This window comes from Brachypodium distachyon, chromosome 3 (assembly GCF_000005505.3).
Source record: "Brachypodium distachyon strain Bd21 chromosome 3, Brachypodium_distachyon_v3.0, whole genome shotgun sequence".
Taxonomy (NCBI): domain Eukaryota; kingdom Viridiplantae; phylum Streptophyta; class Magnoliopsida; order Poales; family Poaceae; genus Brachypodium; species Brachypodium distachyon.
The window spans coordinates 57266961-57279746 of NC_016133.3; the positions used below are offsets into that span (position 1 = coordinate 57266961).

General features: G+C 44.6%; 2 protein-coding genes across 2 annotated transcripts; both read left to right on the forward strand.

Annotated features, from left to right (window-relative positions):
• Positions 1-5154: 5154 nt before the first annotated feature.
• LOC100830738 (ethylene-responsive transcription factor ERF019) lies at positions 5155-10736 on the forward strand. Its single transcript, XM_024460419.1, has 9 exons — positions 5155-7032; positions 7129-7678; positions 8074-8133; positions 8230-8283; positions 8377-8603; positions 9729-9778; positions 10168-10250; positions 10460-10530; positions 10605-10736. The coding sequence occupies exon 1, from the start codon at positions 5281-5283 to the stop codon at positions 5977-5979; it is 699 nt and encodes a 232-aa protein (XP_024316187.1). The 5' UTR covers positions 5155-5280; the 3' UTR covers positions 5980-7032; positions 7129-7678; positions 8074-8133; positions 8230-8283; positions 8377-8603; positions 9729-9778; positions 10168-10250; positions 10460-10530; positions 10605-10736.
• Positions 7529-12768, forward strand: LOC100831042 (prolyl-tRNA synthetase associated domain-containing protein 1). The gene is made up of 12 exons (XM_003570511.4): positions 7529-7678; positions 8074-8133; positions 8230-8283; positions 8377-8437; positions 8527-8603; positions 9729-9778; positions 10168-10250; positions 10460-10530; positions 10605-10749; positions 11635-11768; positions 11839-11931; positions 12533-12768. The coding sequence occupies exons 1-12, from the start codon at positions 7640-7642 to the stop codon at positions 12626-12628; spliced, it is 963 nt and encodes a 320-aa protein (XP_003570559.1). The 5' UTR covers positions 7529-7639; the 3' UTR covers positions 12629-12768.
• Positions 12769-12786: the final 18 nt, after the last annotated feature.

Genomic DNA, 12786 nt, shown 5'->3' on the forward strand with positions numbered 1-12786 from the left:
CTAGGCTGTGCTGGTCGCTTGTCTTCTTGGCTCCTTTTGACCCTCCTGGATTTCGGGATGTCCATCGGAAAGATTTACTGAAGACAGAAGACTGTCTGTCCCCTCCGCTGTCTTGGTGGTAGACGATGTGGTTTAAAGAAGATAATTGTGACGTGCTGGTGAATGGGATGTGCATTTACCGGTAATAAACTAGGGACTGGTCGTGATCAGGTGTGTGGCGTGGGAGCATAAGCATGTTCAGAGTTCCTTTGCTTTTTTTAAGGATATACTAGTTCGTTTCTTTGCCTTGAAAAGTGCAAATTGATATGTCGACCGCTGTTCGTCGGCAGGTGGCTTTTCTGCAAGCTGCACCCAGAGAGGGCCATTTGCACATGAGTACAAAATCTGCCAGGTTATAGTATAAAGCGGCTGCACATTTCCTGCTAATTACAAACTTATAGCATTTCAGGTGTATCAAAACATCTGATCTTATGTATACTTTGACCAACGATACATACGAGTCCTGTACTAGAACACGTCCCAGTTTAATCCACCGAACAATAACTACTAAACTAGCTATCGAAGAATCATTAATTAGGCAATCGTAACGAAAAGTCTTCTTTACAGGCTCCGGTACCCGTCGAAGCCACCACACGGTGACACGTGACAAGCTCACTATACATGTTTTGTTGAACTATCAAATGATACTCCGTAGATGATATGGAATCTTAATAATATAGCAATGAAGTAATTATGTTTTAATAGAAAATTCAGATGGTATTTCAAAATAACAATACCTAATTAATTTCTCATTCACTCGATTTTTAAGCAAAAGGGCTTAAATTTGAATAGACGTATCAGAACCGTTGGCTGAGGGTTATCATACTCCACACTCTCACACGTGCTATCGTTAGATTAAGATCCGACAACCAATCACGTCGACTGATTTCTAGCTGAAACACAAACGACTTCAAATAGCAAAACCAAATTACTCCCTCCGTTTCATAATCATCAACGACACTTATTATGGATCGCAGGGAGTAGCGTTTACTTTTTGCTAGCTCTAACTAGGGGTGCAACATGGTGATTTCAAACAAATGGACTAGTTTTTCAAAAAGTTGTGTCATTTTAAAATTTTAGTTCGTTTGATTGAACTAAGGAGGGTCAAAGGGTACTCTGAGGGTCACAAGTTTGCAGCTCTATCTCTAACTGGCCTGATTTTTAGTTATCGATAAGTCGATTATTCAGCCATTATATATGTTATCTGCCCAGTTAATTAATTACTACGCATCCTAAGTAATGGGCCCGGTAAAAAGATCAGGTCCAACCTAGCCGCAATGTACCTTCGCGCCCCAAAGATGTACGGGAGATGTAATCTCTCGTTTCTCCAACCACAGTCATGGGAGAAACCATATTGTTGTTTTCCATAACCCAGTCTCCCTTCAGGCCAATCACATGACGATACTGGCCATGCGTGCACACGATCGAAGACTGGCACTAGGTCTAAGGTAGACCGCCCGACCAGCCACCCCGGCCGGCCCATGCATGTTTCGCCAACACGAGATTCTAAGTATACCCCGGTCGACCGAGCTAGCTGCTCTGATCGAGGAGAGAGATATCGAAGTTGGTCCATGCATGGAGCAGTGAGGTGTACGGTACGGGGGGAGGAAGACACGACACCAGAGTGAGTACGTAGGAATTCCGTGGGAGCTAGCTAGTGCACTACGTGCGTGCTTTTGCTGAAAAGGTGTGCCTCCGGAATTCCACATTTTGTCATGAGCGCGCTGGTCGAACGAAAGTTGCCGCCGCCATATATTGTGCTCGATCAAATCTCCTCGTTTCTCTTGTGGAGGAATATATCCATCGATGAATGACACCAGCACCAGAAACCGGAGCTACTTTTACGTTACGTGAGGCCGAGAGAGCTACGTACTCCGTACTTGCTCGATCGTACTCAGCTGTCTTCTCACGACTCGCCAGCGCGGTAGCAGAGCCCGATTAATTAACAGGTTTAAAGGTACGTTGATGCGATTCAGGTGACTTCTTCTGAGTTTTGAGAAGCAAATTAAGGGCTCAAATCATTCGCCGTGACAGTGGAAGCGTACGTACATGTGTTGATTGTTAATTTGAGATTTGCAATCATGTGTTGTACATACTGCTGGTCGACCGATCGATCTTTTGAGCCATCCACTTGACTTGAGATCAAGTATGATGGCAGTCGTACGGTACACCATCTGTACTTTGTCGAATGTAGGATAGTGGTGTTCGAATCCCGGTCGACCGCCGGACGTGCGTAGGTCGCGAACCGGTCGTGATTCGTATTAACACGGGCAGCTGTTGCCTTTGCAACAGAAAAAAGAAAAGAAAAGAAAAGAAAAAAAGCTTCCAGAGCGATCGATCGATATATTTGTCTGCACTTCACTTAGCCAAGCGTGTCCTGAGCACACGACTCTGACAAGCTAGTGGGCACACGATTGTTGTGATGCATCATGACACGATCCTACGCCAGCCGACGGCGGCACCCAGTGACCCAGGCCACATCGATCGATCCACCGTCGCTGTCCGAGAACCTGCCAACGCCAAGCCAAAAGGAATCGGATCGATTCTATGCATCGATCAGCTCGACGCGGTTTCCGGTCGGAGCAGAGCAGGCCAGTGCAGCTCCAGCTAGCAGCTAGCCTCATCCCCTGGCAGCGACGCGCGTTGCTGCGTGCGTACTGTTGTGTACTGGACAGAGCGAGTCGCCGTCGCGTGCGCCCCGAAGAAGCTGCGCGCGAAGGCGCCCGCCTCCAGGTCTATCCGAGGACATCGCAAGAACAGCTAGAAAAAGTTTTTCCTGCGTCCTGCCCATGTTACTAGGCAAGAATAGCTAGCATTCGCACATTTTTGCGGTAAGCGAGCGATCGGATCGTCGTCCATCGACCCGAGCCCGAGCGTGGGTTCTCACTACTGTGCACCGCACGCCATGCCCGGTAGGTTAATTAGCCTGTCCGCAGCTTGGTCGGTACGGGAAAACTCGATCGGGCGTAGCACGCTTTGGTGAGTACCTGTAATTATGCTTTGTGTGCATGTGGGTGTCATGACTTGTCGAGCTAGAATGGATTGGTCGGTCGGTGTCTGCCGAGTTCGTTTCTGTGTGGAAGTCAACCGATCCTCGCGGTTCAAAGTCATTGATTAGCACGGCTGAGTTTTTCTTTCTTTCTTTTGGTTGCGCTCAGCTTTGTAGTGCTGTGTTGTGGACTCCTTCGCGGGTTTCCTATGCTGGCCATGACAAGCATGTATAAAATGTCGATCGATCCATCGATAATGTCGCGTATGATGCTACGTACGTCAATGCAACACATTGGCCATGCACCTTGAAGGAGTGAAGACCAAAGGTGCAGAACCAAGGATCGAAGAACCTTGTCCAATTCCACTACTGACAGGCTGCATGCAACCATTGTCAATTACCAAGTTTTTTAACCGAGTAAATCTTAAGAAGCACATTTTTTGGGCGAGGTTTCTCACGAAACCACACTTTTTTTTTAATTTGCTCGCAAAATCACACATCTTGGGGCTAATTGTCTCAACTTACCCAAAACTGATGTTAAGCTGTTTTGACAGTTTTCTTTACATGTGGGACCCGCTGTAAGTTGCCACGTCGGACGCAAACCCGACTCGACACGTTAACCTGGACGCACTTTCAACTCTGTTTTCTGACTGTATGATTTTTTATTTGATTAAATAGATACTTATAGCGGAGCCCACGTGTAAGGAAAACTGTTAAAATGGCTTAAACAACCGTTCTGGTTAGGTTGAGACAATCAACCCGAAAAAATGTGATTTTGCGAGCAAATTATCAAAAGTGTGATTCCGTAAGAAATCTGTCAAAAAATCGTGATTACTTGAAATTTACTCTTTTTTAAGTTGGGAATCGTACATCTGCGGTCTGCGCAGCAGATCAGGACGATGATCGATTGATTCAGAGTGACCGAACAAGCTAGCCACGCGGCACGTACGCACGCGGATGCTTAACTGCACTAATCATATGGGCATGCACGCTTACACATATGTGTGCTGCAGCTATCTCATCGTCCACACCTTTTTATTTTGAGTAAACTTTAAGCATAAAACGTGTTGCTGCGCCCTTCTGCGTGCGTGCGAGGTGCTGACATGGTACACAGTTGCTCGTTCCAAATTAACTTAACTGACGTGAATTTATATAAATTCTTATAAATTCATGACAGCTAATTCAGGATGTACTTAAGTAGGAATCAGCAGCTGCACGATCCCTTCACTGTTTTCTCTTGATATTTCTTCATCTGCATTGTTGCAAAATGTACTACTAGTATGGTACTGTAATGGAAAAAATAAAAGAACGCCACATCCGTTTTTTATGTCTATATATTTAAGGTCGTTTCGAAATCAAACTGTATCAATCGTTCAGTTAGTAAAAATCAGACTATGTAAGCAAGTGCAATATAAATATTTTTTTAGTCAGTATATATGTTAGTGTTCCCCCAAAAAAGTAGATATGTTTAGTGTCTAACAAAGTTTGATTTAGATCAAACCTAAATGTGAAGTCATTTCGAAATGGAAGGAATACTCTCATGAACAATAAATACAAGAGAAAAGTACTTTTTTCGTCTCTCAACTTGTCGGAAAGTTCGCTTTTCGTCCCTAAAAAAAATTTGTACTTTTTTCGTCCCTCAATTTTCAAAACCGGACACTTTTAGTCACTCGGTCCATCCAAAGTGGTTTTCCTAGCCACCTGTCTGGCTTTCGCATAGTTTTTTCACTTATTTTTTTTTCCAATCAAGATATGGATGATGCAAATGGAGGAGAAGTACAACCAGTGCCTGGACGAGATCTAGAGCACGACGACAGCCAATTTCAACAGTCTCGGCGGTCACGGGATTAAGTGCAAGCCGGACATGTGACTAGACAAACCGTTTCAGATAGCCTTAAGGACTAAAAGTGTCTGGTTTTGAAAGTTGAGAGATGAAAAAAATACGAATTGTTTTTGAGGAACCTTCCGACAAGTCGAGGGACGAAAAAATTACTTTTCTCTAAATGCAAAGGCACAGGCAATTCAGGTGAGACAAAAACTAAACAGAAATAGTCGAGTCGAGGATGCACGGTTCGATGCGCCTGGCTCCTATAAATAAGCCACCGGAGGCACCACTCTTCGCCCAGCCACACACCTAAACCAGCAACCACCCCTACCTGCACTCCCAGTCTAGAACATCAGCAACGCAGCAAAGGATTCAGAGCAAGCATCGAAGAACGGCGTTCACTGACTGCTAGTTTGCGAAACACAGAATGGTGAAGGGCGCGCAGCATGACGCACTGGGCAACGGCAATGCGTCGTCGGCCGCGGCGAGGCAGGGGAGGCAGCACCAGCAGCAGCAGTACAAGGGCGTGCGGATGCGGAGCTGGGGCTCGTGGGTGTCGGAGATCCGTGCGCCGAACCAGAAGACCCGCATCTGGCTAGGCTCCTACTCCACCGCCGAGGCCGCCGCCCGCGCCTACGACGCCGCCCTGCTCTGCCTCCGGGGCTCCGCCGCCGCCGCCGACCTCAACTTCCCCGTCCGCCTCCCCTTCCACCTCCCCGCCGCCGCCATGTCGCCCAAGTCCATCCAGCGCCTCGCCGCCGCCGCCGCCTCCTCCAATGCCAATGCCGCCTCCTTCATCCCCTTCCTCCATGATGCCGGCCATGGCGCCATGGCAGCTTCCTCCGCGTCCATGTGCAGCTCCCCCGAGACCGCCAACAACAACGGCAACGACAACGACAACGCGGAGCACGATGACGAGATGACGATGATGATGCGCGGCGGCGACATGGACTACGGCGCGCTCGCGGACATCGACGGCTTCTTCCCGTCGCCCAAGTGCGCGGGCTACGGCATGATGGAGATGGACCCGTGCAGCACGTTCTTCGCGCCGGCGCCCGCCGCGGCGGCCGAGTGCTGGGAGGAGGAAGGTGAGATCAGCCTCTGGAGCTTCTCCTCCTTCAACTGATCAAGCTCAACCCGCAAACGCCAACCAAGGCGCGCCATGGAAGGTCAAGCTAGCCACCCTCCGGTGGTGAAATCACCATTAATTCGATAATTAAGCAATTCAATACTGACAGATTAATTACTGCCGCTACGTGATCGATCAAGAGTCGGTCACGAGGTACAATAATCGGGTACCATGATTATTTTCTTATTTCGTGGTACCGAAAATGATTAATTATTATTTTATATTCATGTATCTGCTGGTAAGTGGCACTAGTGTTAGTGTACTAGGCTAATTATGCATTAGTTTGTGGGGGGAGCTCTGATGGAGCTACATGTTTTAAGGCAGCTTTCCATGGAGCTAACTTCCCTCAACTCACATGGCATGCAGACTATGTGTTGAACATGTGTTTTTCTGCAAGTTCAAGCAATGTATCACTCTACATGTTTTAAGGCAGCTTTTAGTTTCCATGCACACGGAGCTAATGAACTCCGGTCTCAATTGTATGCTACCTGTAAAAGCTTTATTCTTTTTTTCCCCTGCAAGAGCAAGTAATAATGGATTATGCTGTACTCATATTCATATACTTCTGTCCAAAGCATTGTCCTCTTACTAGTGTCGTTGCGGTACGTATGATTGTATCTAGTCCACGCAGAATTTCTGGGATCCTCCTAAATAAATTTACAGTGTGGGTCTCTCTTGCTTGTCTTAATTCTTAGCAAATTTTCTAATTCGTGCTAGAATTGAACTGTTCACTGAATTCGTGTGAATCTGGTCTTAGCTGTGAGATGCTCGCTGCAGTCATTGTCAAGGAGGGTGCGTCCGGTCAAAAGCAACATAGAGTTTCCTCTCGCTGTCGTGTAAAACAGCTGGCTATATATATTGCAGATTTGCAGAAGATTAACCGGAGCATCCACCGGACGAGAAAGCAACGCTGCCCGGCTTTAAAAACAAAACAAAGAAGGATATCCGGGTTGCTATTTCGCATTGATCCATGCGCGTAACCTGCCGAACAGAGATGTATGCGCATAACCTGCAGAACAGACATATACTAGTGCAGTTTCTACCTATATAGTAAGTATTCTGTATTTTCTAAGAACTTGAAATTTTAATATACTTCTGCGAAGTCTTTGGAGGGTTGTTCTTATCATTTTTTTCGCAATCTTACAGAAAATAGTCATTTCTTGCTCAGGCCGTTGCATAGCATCAAGCCTGCCGTCACTCCGTCTACAGTGGGTCGAAAATGCCTGTCCTCTGTATTGAAGCTTGCACTTGGACAGATGCAATCTCCAAATCTGAAAGTATACTCGATTGATGGTTCGAAAACATCCCACGGACTATCTTTTTTCCAGACTAGTCGATGTGGATGAACAAATTTACGTTCTCTTATAATCCGTTGGAAGAATTGATGGCGCAGCGAAGCGCTCAATTCCTGCTAGTATACTGAAAAAAAAATCAAACAATGCACTCCTATGATCCTATCTGAATCTCAGAATCTGTAACTGTTCCGGTTCGGGTCCCGACTCCCGACCCTGTACGGCTCTACGTGACCCGCATCGCCCATAGCCGCATCCGCATTCGCGCATCTGCATCCGCATCCGAGACGCTGCCCTACTCCCCCTGCCAGGCTACCAGCAGCAGCTTGGGCTTCCCTACTCTTCTCGTGTCGCCGCCGCGAGCCATGGGATACTCCAAGGACGAACTCCTCGCGCGCCTCGAGGTCCGTACTAGCACTCCTCCCTCGCTTCCCGCCTTCCCCACTTGCTTCCTTCCGTTGCCTCCACCTCGCCGGTCGCCGCCGAGATCGGCTGGATTGGTCCTACTCATCCCCGCCGGCGCTCTTGGCTGTATCTCCGACGAGGTCACTGCCCTGGAGATTGATTACCTAGACTCGATAGGGTTTATGAATCGTAGCGCGAGAAGGCGTGGGTGTGGCTGAGTTCAGCAAAAGGGGCAGGGTTTTTAGCCCAAGTGCGCTGTCGCTTAATTAGGTTTACTGCTTGAGTACGACGAGATGTTGCATCCCGGATTTTGCAGACTACATAATGTTAGATTTCTAGAGGCTCGACTTGCAGTGCGACCAGGCTTAAATTTGGTGGTTCTCGTTTTCTGCAGGAGCTTAAGATTGAGTTTACGTGCTATGGTCACCCGGCTGTGTTGACAGTCGAGGAACAGGTTCGTGAACTGTGGACTTCCTAACTCATTCTGCATTGGGCTTCGGCTTGATATTCTGATTGCTAACTGAACACTTTTGCTATGTTACTATGTTAGGCCAAACATGTGGGGAATTTTGGAGGTGCTTTGAGTAAAAATCTACTTTTGAAGGTATGTTGTCAGGCAACTGATGGATAGGTCTCAGGAGCTCGATATGTATGTGTTCGTCTATTCAATGTCTGAGTTGTGACGTGTGAGTTTCAGGACAAGAAGCACCGGTTGTATATTGTTTCTGCACTTGCTGACACCAAAGTTGACATGAAAAGTCGGTGAATTTACTGATGATCACATTTTTTTGTTGCTTATATATATGGGCATCATGTCGATTAATTTTGTTTTCTCTGAAACTACCAGTTCTTTCCCAGCGTCTTGGTTTGGGAAAAGGTGGTCTACGAATGGCTCCTGAGGAAAATTTGCAGCAAGTACTTCAGGTCAGCCATTTTTTGTTTGGAACAAGGAGCGAGCTCCCGATTTCATTGATGAAATCAACATTCAGTTCAGGTCCACACAAGGTTCAGACAGAAAAAAGAGACAGTCGCCAGTTACTCCTGGACGACTAAGCTTTTACCGGTGACAAAACACCATCCTCTAAATCCTATTACAGAATCAAAGCGACCAACCCACTGCAGAATTAAAACCCATTAACCAGCTTCTAAACGTCTCCAGGAACTCCACCCACATGACTTGTTTAGAATCTCCACCACCACCTTCTTCAGAATACCCGAAGCTCTCAACAACTGCGCCTTTGTATCAGGCTTCTGTAAAATGGACCAAGCATCAATCCAGTAACATAGTGAGAACACTAGATTAGCGGGGTCACCAGGGTACTTATTTTGAAAACAGATAGCATTTCTACTCTTCCAGATAGACCAACATAAAGCAGCAGAACCAATTATTATTATTTGCCTACACTTGCGGGGAAAAGATTCAAACCAGGTATGAATATCTGTCATAGCTGCAGGAAAGGAACCAAAACCAAAAGTACACCCAACCACCCTCCCTATCTGCGCCTTCAGGTCAGCCGTTAGCTATGCTGTCTTACACACAACTGTTTATTTCGACTCAATAGGAAAGGAACTAAGCAAATAAGACATAATCTTTCCTTTTTGGCTCCATAATTTTGGATGTAAGGCGTCATAAGTAGTGTTACGCTAGTTTGTGAGGTTCAATGTAAAGACTGATGCAATCTTTAATTTGAGTTGGAAGCTCTTCCTTTTTTATTCTTAGGATCAACATGTATCTCATTATGGTGCTTACCATCCGAGGTTTACTTGCTTCAACTTGCAAATTGAAAATGAAAGATCTTTTCTCTTCTTACTAATATGAACGGCAGAGCTGCTGCCTTTTTTCTCAAAAAAAGAACAGAAAGATCTTTATTTTTACAGTTAATAGTGTTGGGGTGAGGAATAAAGAAATCTCGAAATGACCGCATCTTAACTGCTAGCACTAAACTTTCTTGGCACATCTATAATCCACCCTACTCGTTAGGTAGCTCATTTGCCTAGTTTTATTTAATTTTTTTCGCATGTTAATGTGTTCCATGCTATTATGTCCAGGTACCGTTAGGGTGTGTTACTCCATTTGCGCTATTTAACGAGTCCGCAAGGTACTATGGCTTTCTTTGACTGTACTATATTCCACCTCCCTCTGTGGCTCTACCAGTTACAGTGTCCTTCGTTGAAGAAAAGCTACTGCCAATCATAATCTTGTTTATATATTGCAAGTCATATTTTTGACAGCCAGATGGAAATAATGAAAACTGTATATTTCGTGGTTCCCAGATACATTCCTGGCAGACCTTTTTACGTCATTCCCTGTGTTTTAGCTGTCAGATGGAGTTTTATCGATGAGAAATAACCTACTTAAAATGCAAGCTTATTTAGAAGTGGTTGATTTTCATATGTTCAGTATTTCTGCTTCATAACGATCTGTATTACTGTTCTAGATATCTTTCTTCTTATTTCCATTGTTAATGATCCATTCAATTTCTGGCAGTGCTGTTTCACTATTACTGGACCAAGGGTTTAAGTCTAAAACGAGCTGCTACTTCCATCCACTAACAAATGATGTGACTATTGGTATGATAGATACTACCATCTTTCCTCCATTTATGATGTTTCATTACTTTCATTTATTGTTAATTATAGTTACTTGATCACACGACGTCGTGTTATCTAGCCATGATGCCTCACTTGTGCAAAGGTTGCACAGATGGCTTTGGCAAAATTTGAGAAACACTTACCCTGAGACCTTTAACTGATACCAATTCCTGACTGCTTCATTTCAGCTCTCAACTCAAGCAACCTGGACAAGTTTCTCATCTCAATTGGGAAGGAACCAGCTTATGTAGACTTGGAGGTATACATTGGATCATCTGCTTATGATCTGTGTAAATATCTGAAAGAGATTCAGACATTATTGTTTTGGTTCAGGCCTCACCAGCGGTAGGTAAAGATAATCCTCCTGATCTAGCAGATTTCGTGCCGTCTGGTGCCCTAAATTCATCAGAACCAGTTGAGAACATGACACCTACACCTGCTCCTCAACGCAATAACGTGCCCAAAGAGAAAACACCAGGTCACTCTTTTTTTCTTCGTATAAACAGTTCTATTTATGAACAATGCTGGCAGTTTCAGTTTTTTGGTGCTCTGTTGAATCAACAAAATTGATTTGACTTGGTATGTAGGCCACTTGCTATGCATGCCTTTGATTGGTGTTTCTTTAGTTTTCTTGCTCTTTCTCCCGGCTTTGACCATGTTGGATTGGCCTGACTCTTCAAGACCAAAGATACTCGGCTTCCTAAATTATTTCTGTAGCATGTACTATTATAATGCAGGACAACAAAGCGGTACTCTGTAGCAGTAGCATCATAGCATGTTGTTTTGGGAAATCTGAACTATCGTTAACACCGTACCATCAAGGATGGAATGAGCCTACTATTGATATGGTTCTAGAACTAGTGTTGAGAGCTGCGAACATAATGTTTGCTACTGCCATCAGAGCAAACCAGCACCCTGTTTGTCATGGACTGATGCCTGGCTACCTGCAAGAGAATAACACTGTCTGTTGCTAGAGAAATTTAGGTATTTACCCAACAACCCTGTTCATCCATGGAAATGATCAATTGTGTGGGCCTGTTGAGTAATAGATCAGGTTTGGGTACTTTGGTTTACCTGGCCTGTATATGGTCTAATATTCCTTGAATTCTGTCACAATTTTTTGTGTATCAGAATAGAGACAGACCAACTGATGATTGTCGATTATAATTCCTGGGGTGAATTTGATTTCTGAAGAAATAACCATAAATGGTTACCCGAGATAGGAATACTGTACATGGATGATACATCATTTTAGTTGCTTCTTGTTTGTCCAGTGCTCATACATATGCATTATGTTTATATGATTTCTTAAGCTTCTGATAACACTTCAACAGTACATATGACATGTTTTTCCCTTGATCAGAAGTGAAAGCTAAGCCCAAAGTTCAGAACAAGGGGGCAGAAAAACCAGAGAGTAAAGTATCTGCAAATGGTACAAATGTTGATAAATTTGTAAATGATGTGTTTGACATTATCTCCCCTTTGTTCCTGTCTGAGGTAATCCAATGACCTTATCATGGTGGCGTTCTTATATGATACCTGCGTGTTGACAAGTATTCTCTCACAGGTATCAAAGAAATTGAATATTAAGCCGGAAGAGCTTTCTCCAATAGTAGATGACTTAAGAGGACGAGCTGCTCCAGACCTGGAGAGTTTAACGGTTAGTTTCTCCTGTTTATTTTGTAGTCCCTCCATTTCTTTTTCTTAGGTGCACTTCCCTCTTGCACGAAATTTATGCATGCCACCAATTCTCTCGCCTCACTGGACATCTTTACCCTTGCTAAAATCCTTGACCCGCCTCACTGGACCGGCCAGCGATTGCATGCAAAGGCGCGGCCTGCAATCTCCAGGCTTGTGTAAACCACCGACTGATATCTCGAAAATCAATGAGCCACAACCAATTCTAATTGAGAGCAGTAATCACAGGGCTCTCTCTCTCTCTCTCATAAAACTGATATCTCCTTGAGCCTTGTGAAAATTTAAAATGATTTGCTCATCACAGCTTCTTTTTTCAGAAATAAGAAGATTTTTTTCCTCGTGGTGTCTGAATATATATGGTCTGATCTGGACGGTTGTGAATTTATGATTAATTTGTGAGAAATCTTTCAGTACGTCAGGACAAAATTAACATGGCTTCCTTATACTATTGCAGTTTGATTAATTTAACGCAAAATTTCTAATTTGCTCCCACCATAATAAAGAGGAGAGCGTCTCTGATATGTGGAGCTCAATATTTAATGTGGTGTTCTTTTTTACTGCAGGGTATCCTGAAGGGTGCATCATACACCGCAGGATTTCACGCTGGTTTTGAGACTTTTCGCGATTTTGGTTTAAGCGGAATTCCCTCCAAGAAATAAGTAGGTTCATTTGATACAAGTGACTAAGTTTGATTTAGTTGATTTTGTATGCCCCGAAGTGTAACATCAAAGGAAATTATATGATTATCATGTTGGATGTTCCCATTGATCTATCAGTCAGCTCTTTGTGGTTTGCTCAATTGTTTTCACGCAGGCAG

Excerpts from the sequence above, each read along its gene's own strand:
- LOC100830738 (XM_024460419.1), top strand. The coding sequence starts at position 5,281 with ATGGTGAAGGGCGCGCAGCATGACGCACTGGGCAACGGCAATGCGTCG.
- LOC100831042 (XM_003570511.4), top strand. The coding sequence starts at position 7,640 with ATGGGATACTCCAAGGACGAACTCCTCGCGCGCCTCGAG. Across the intron at positions 8,438-8,526 it reads CACCAAAGTTGACATGAAAA|TTCTTTCCCAGCGTCTTGGT; the intron begins GTCGGTGAATTT and ends TGAAACTACCAG. Across the intron at positions 10,251-10,459 it reads AACAAATGATGTGACTATTG|CTCTCAACTCAAGCAACCTG; the intron begins GTATGATAGATA and ends GCTTCATTTCAG.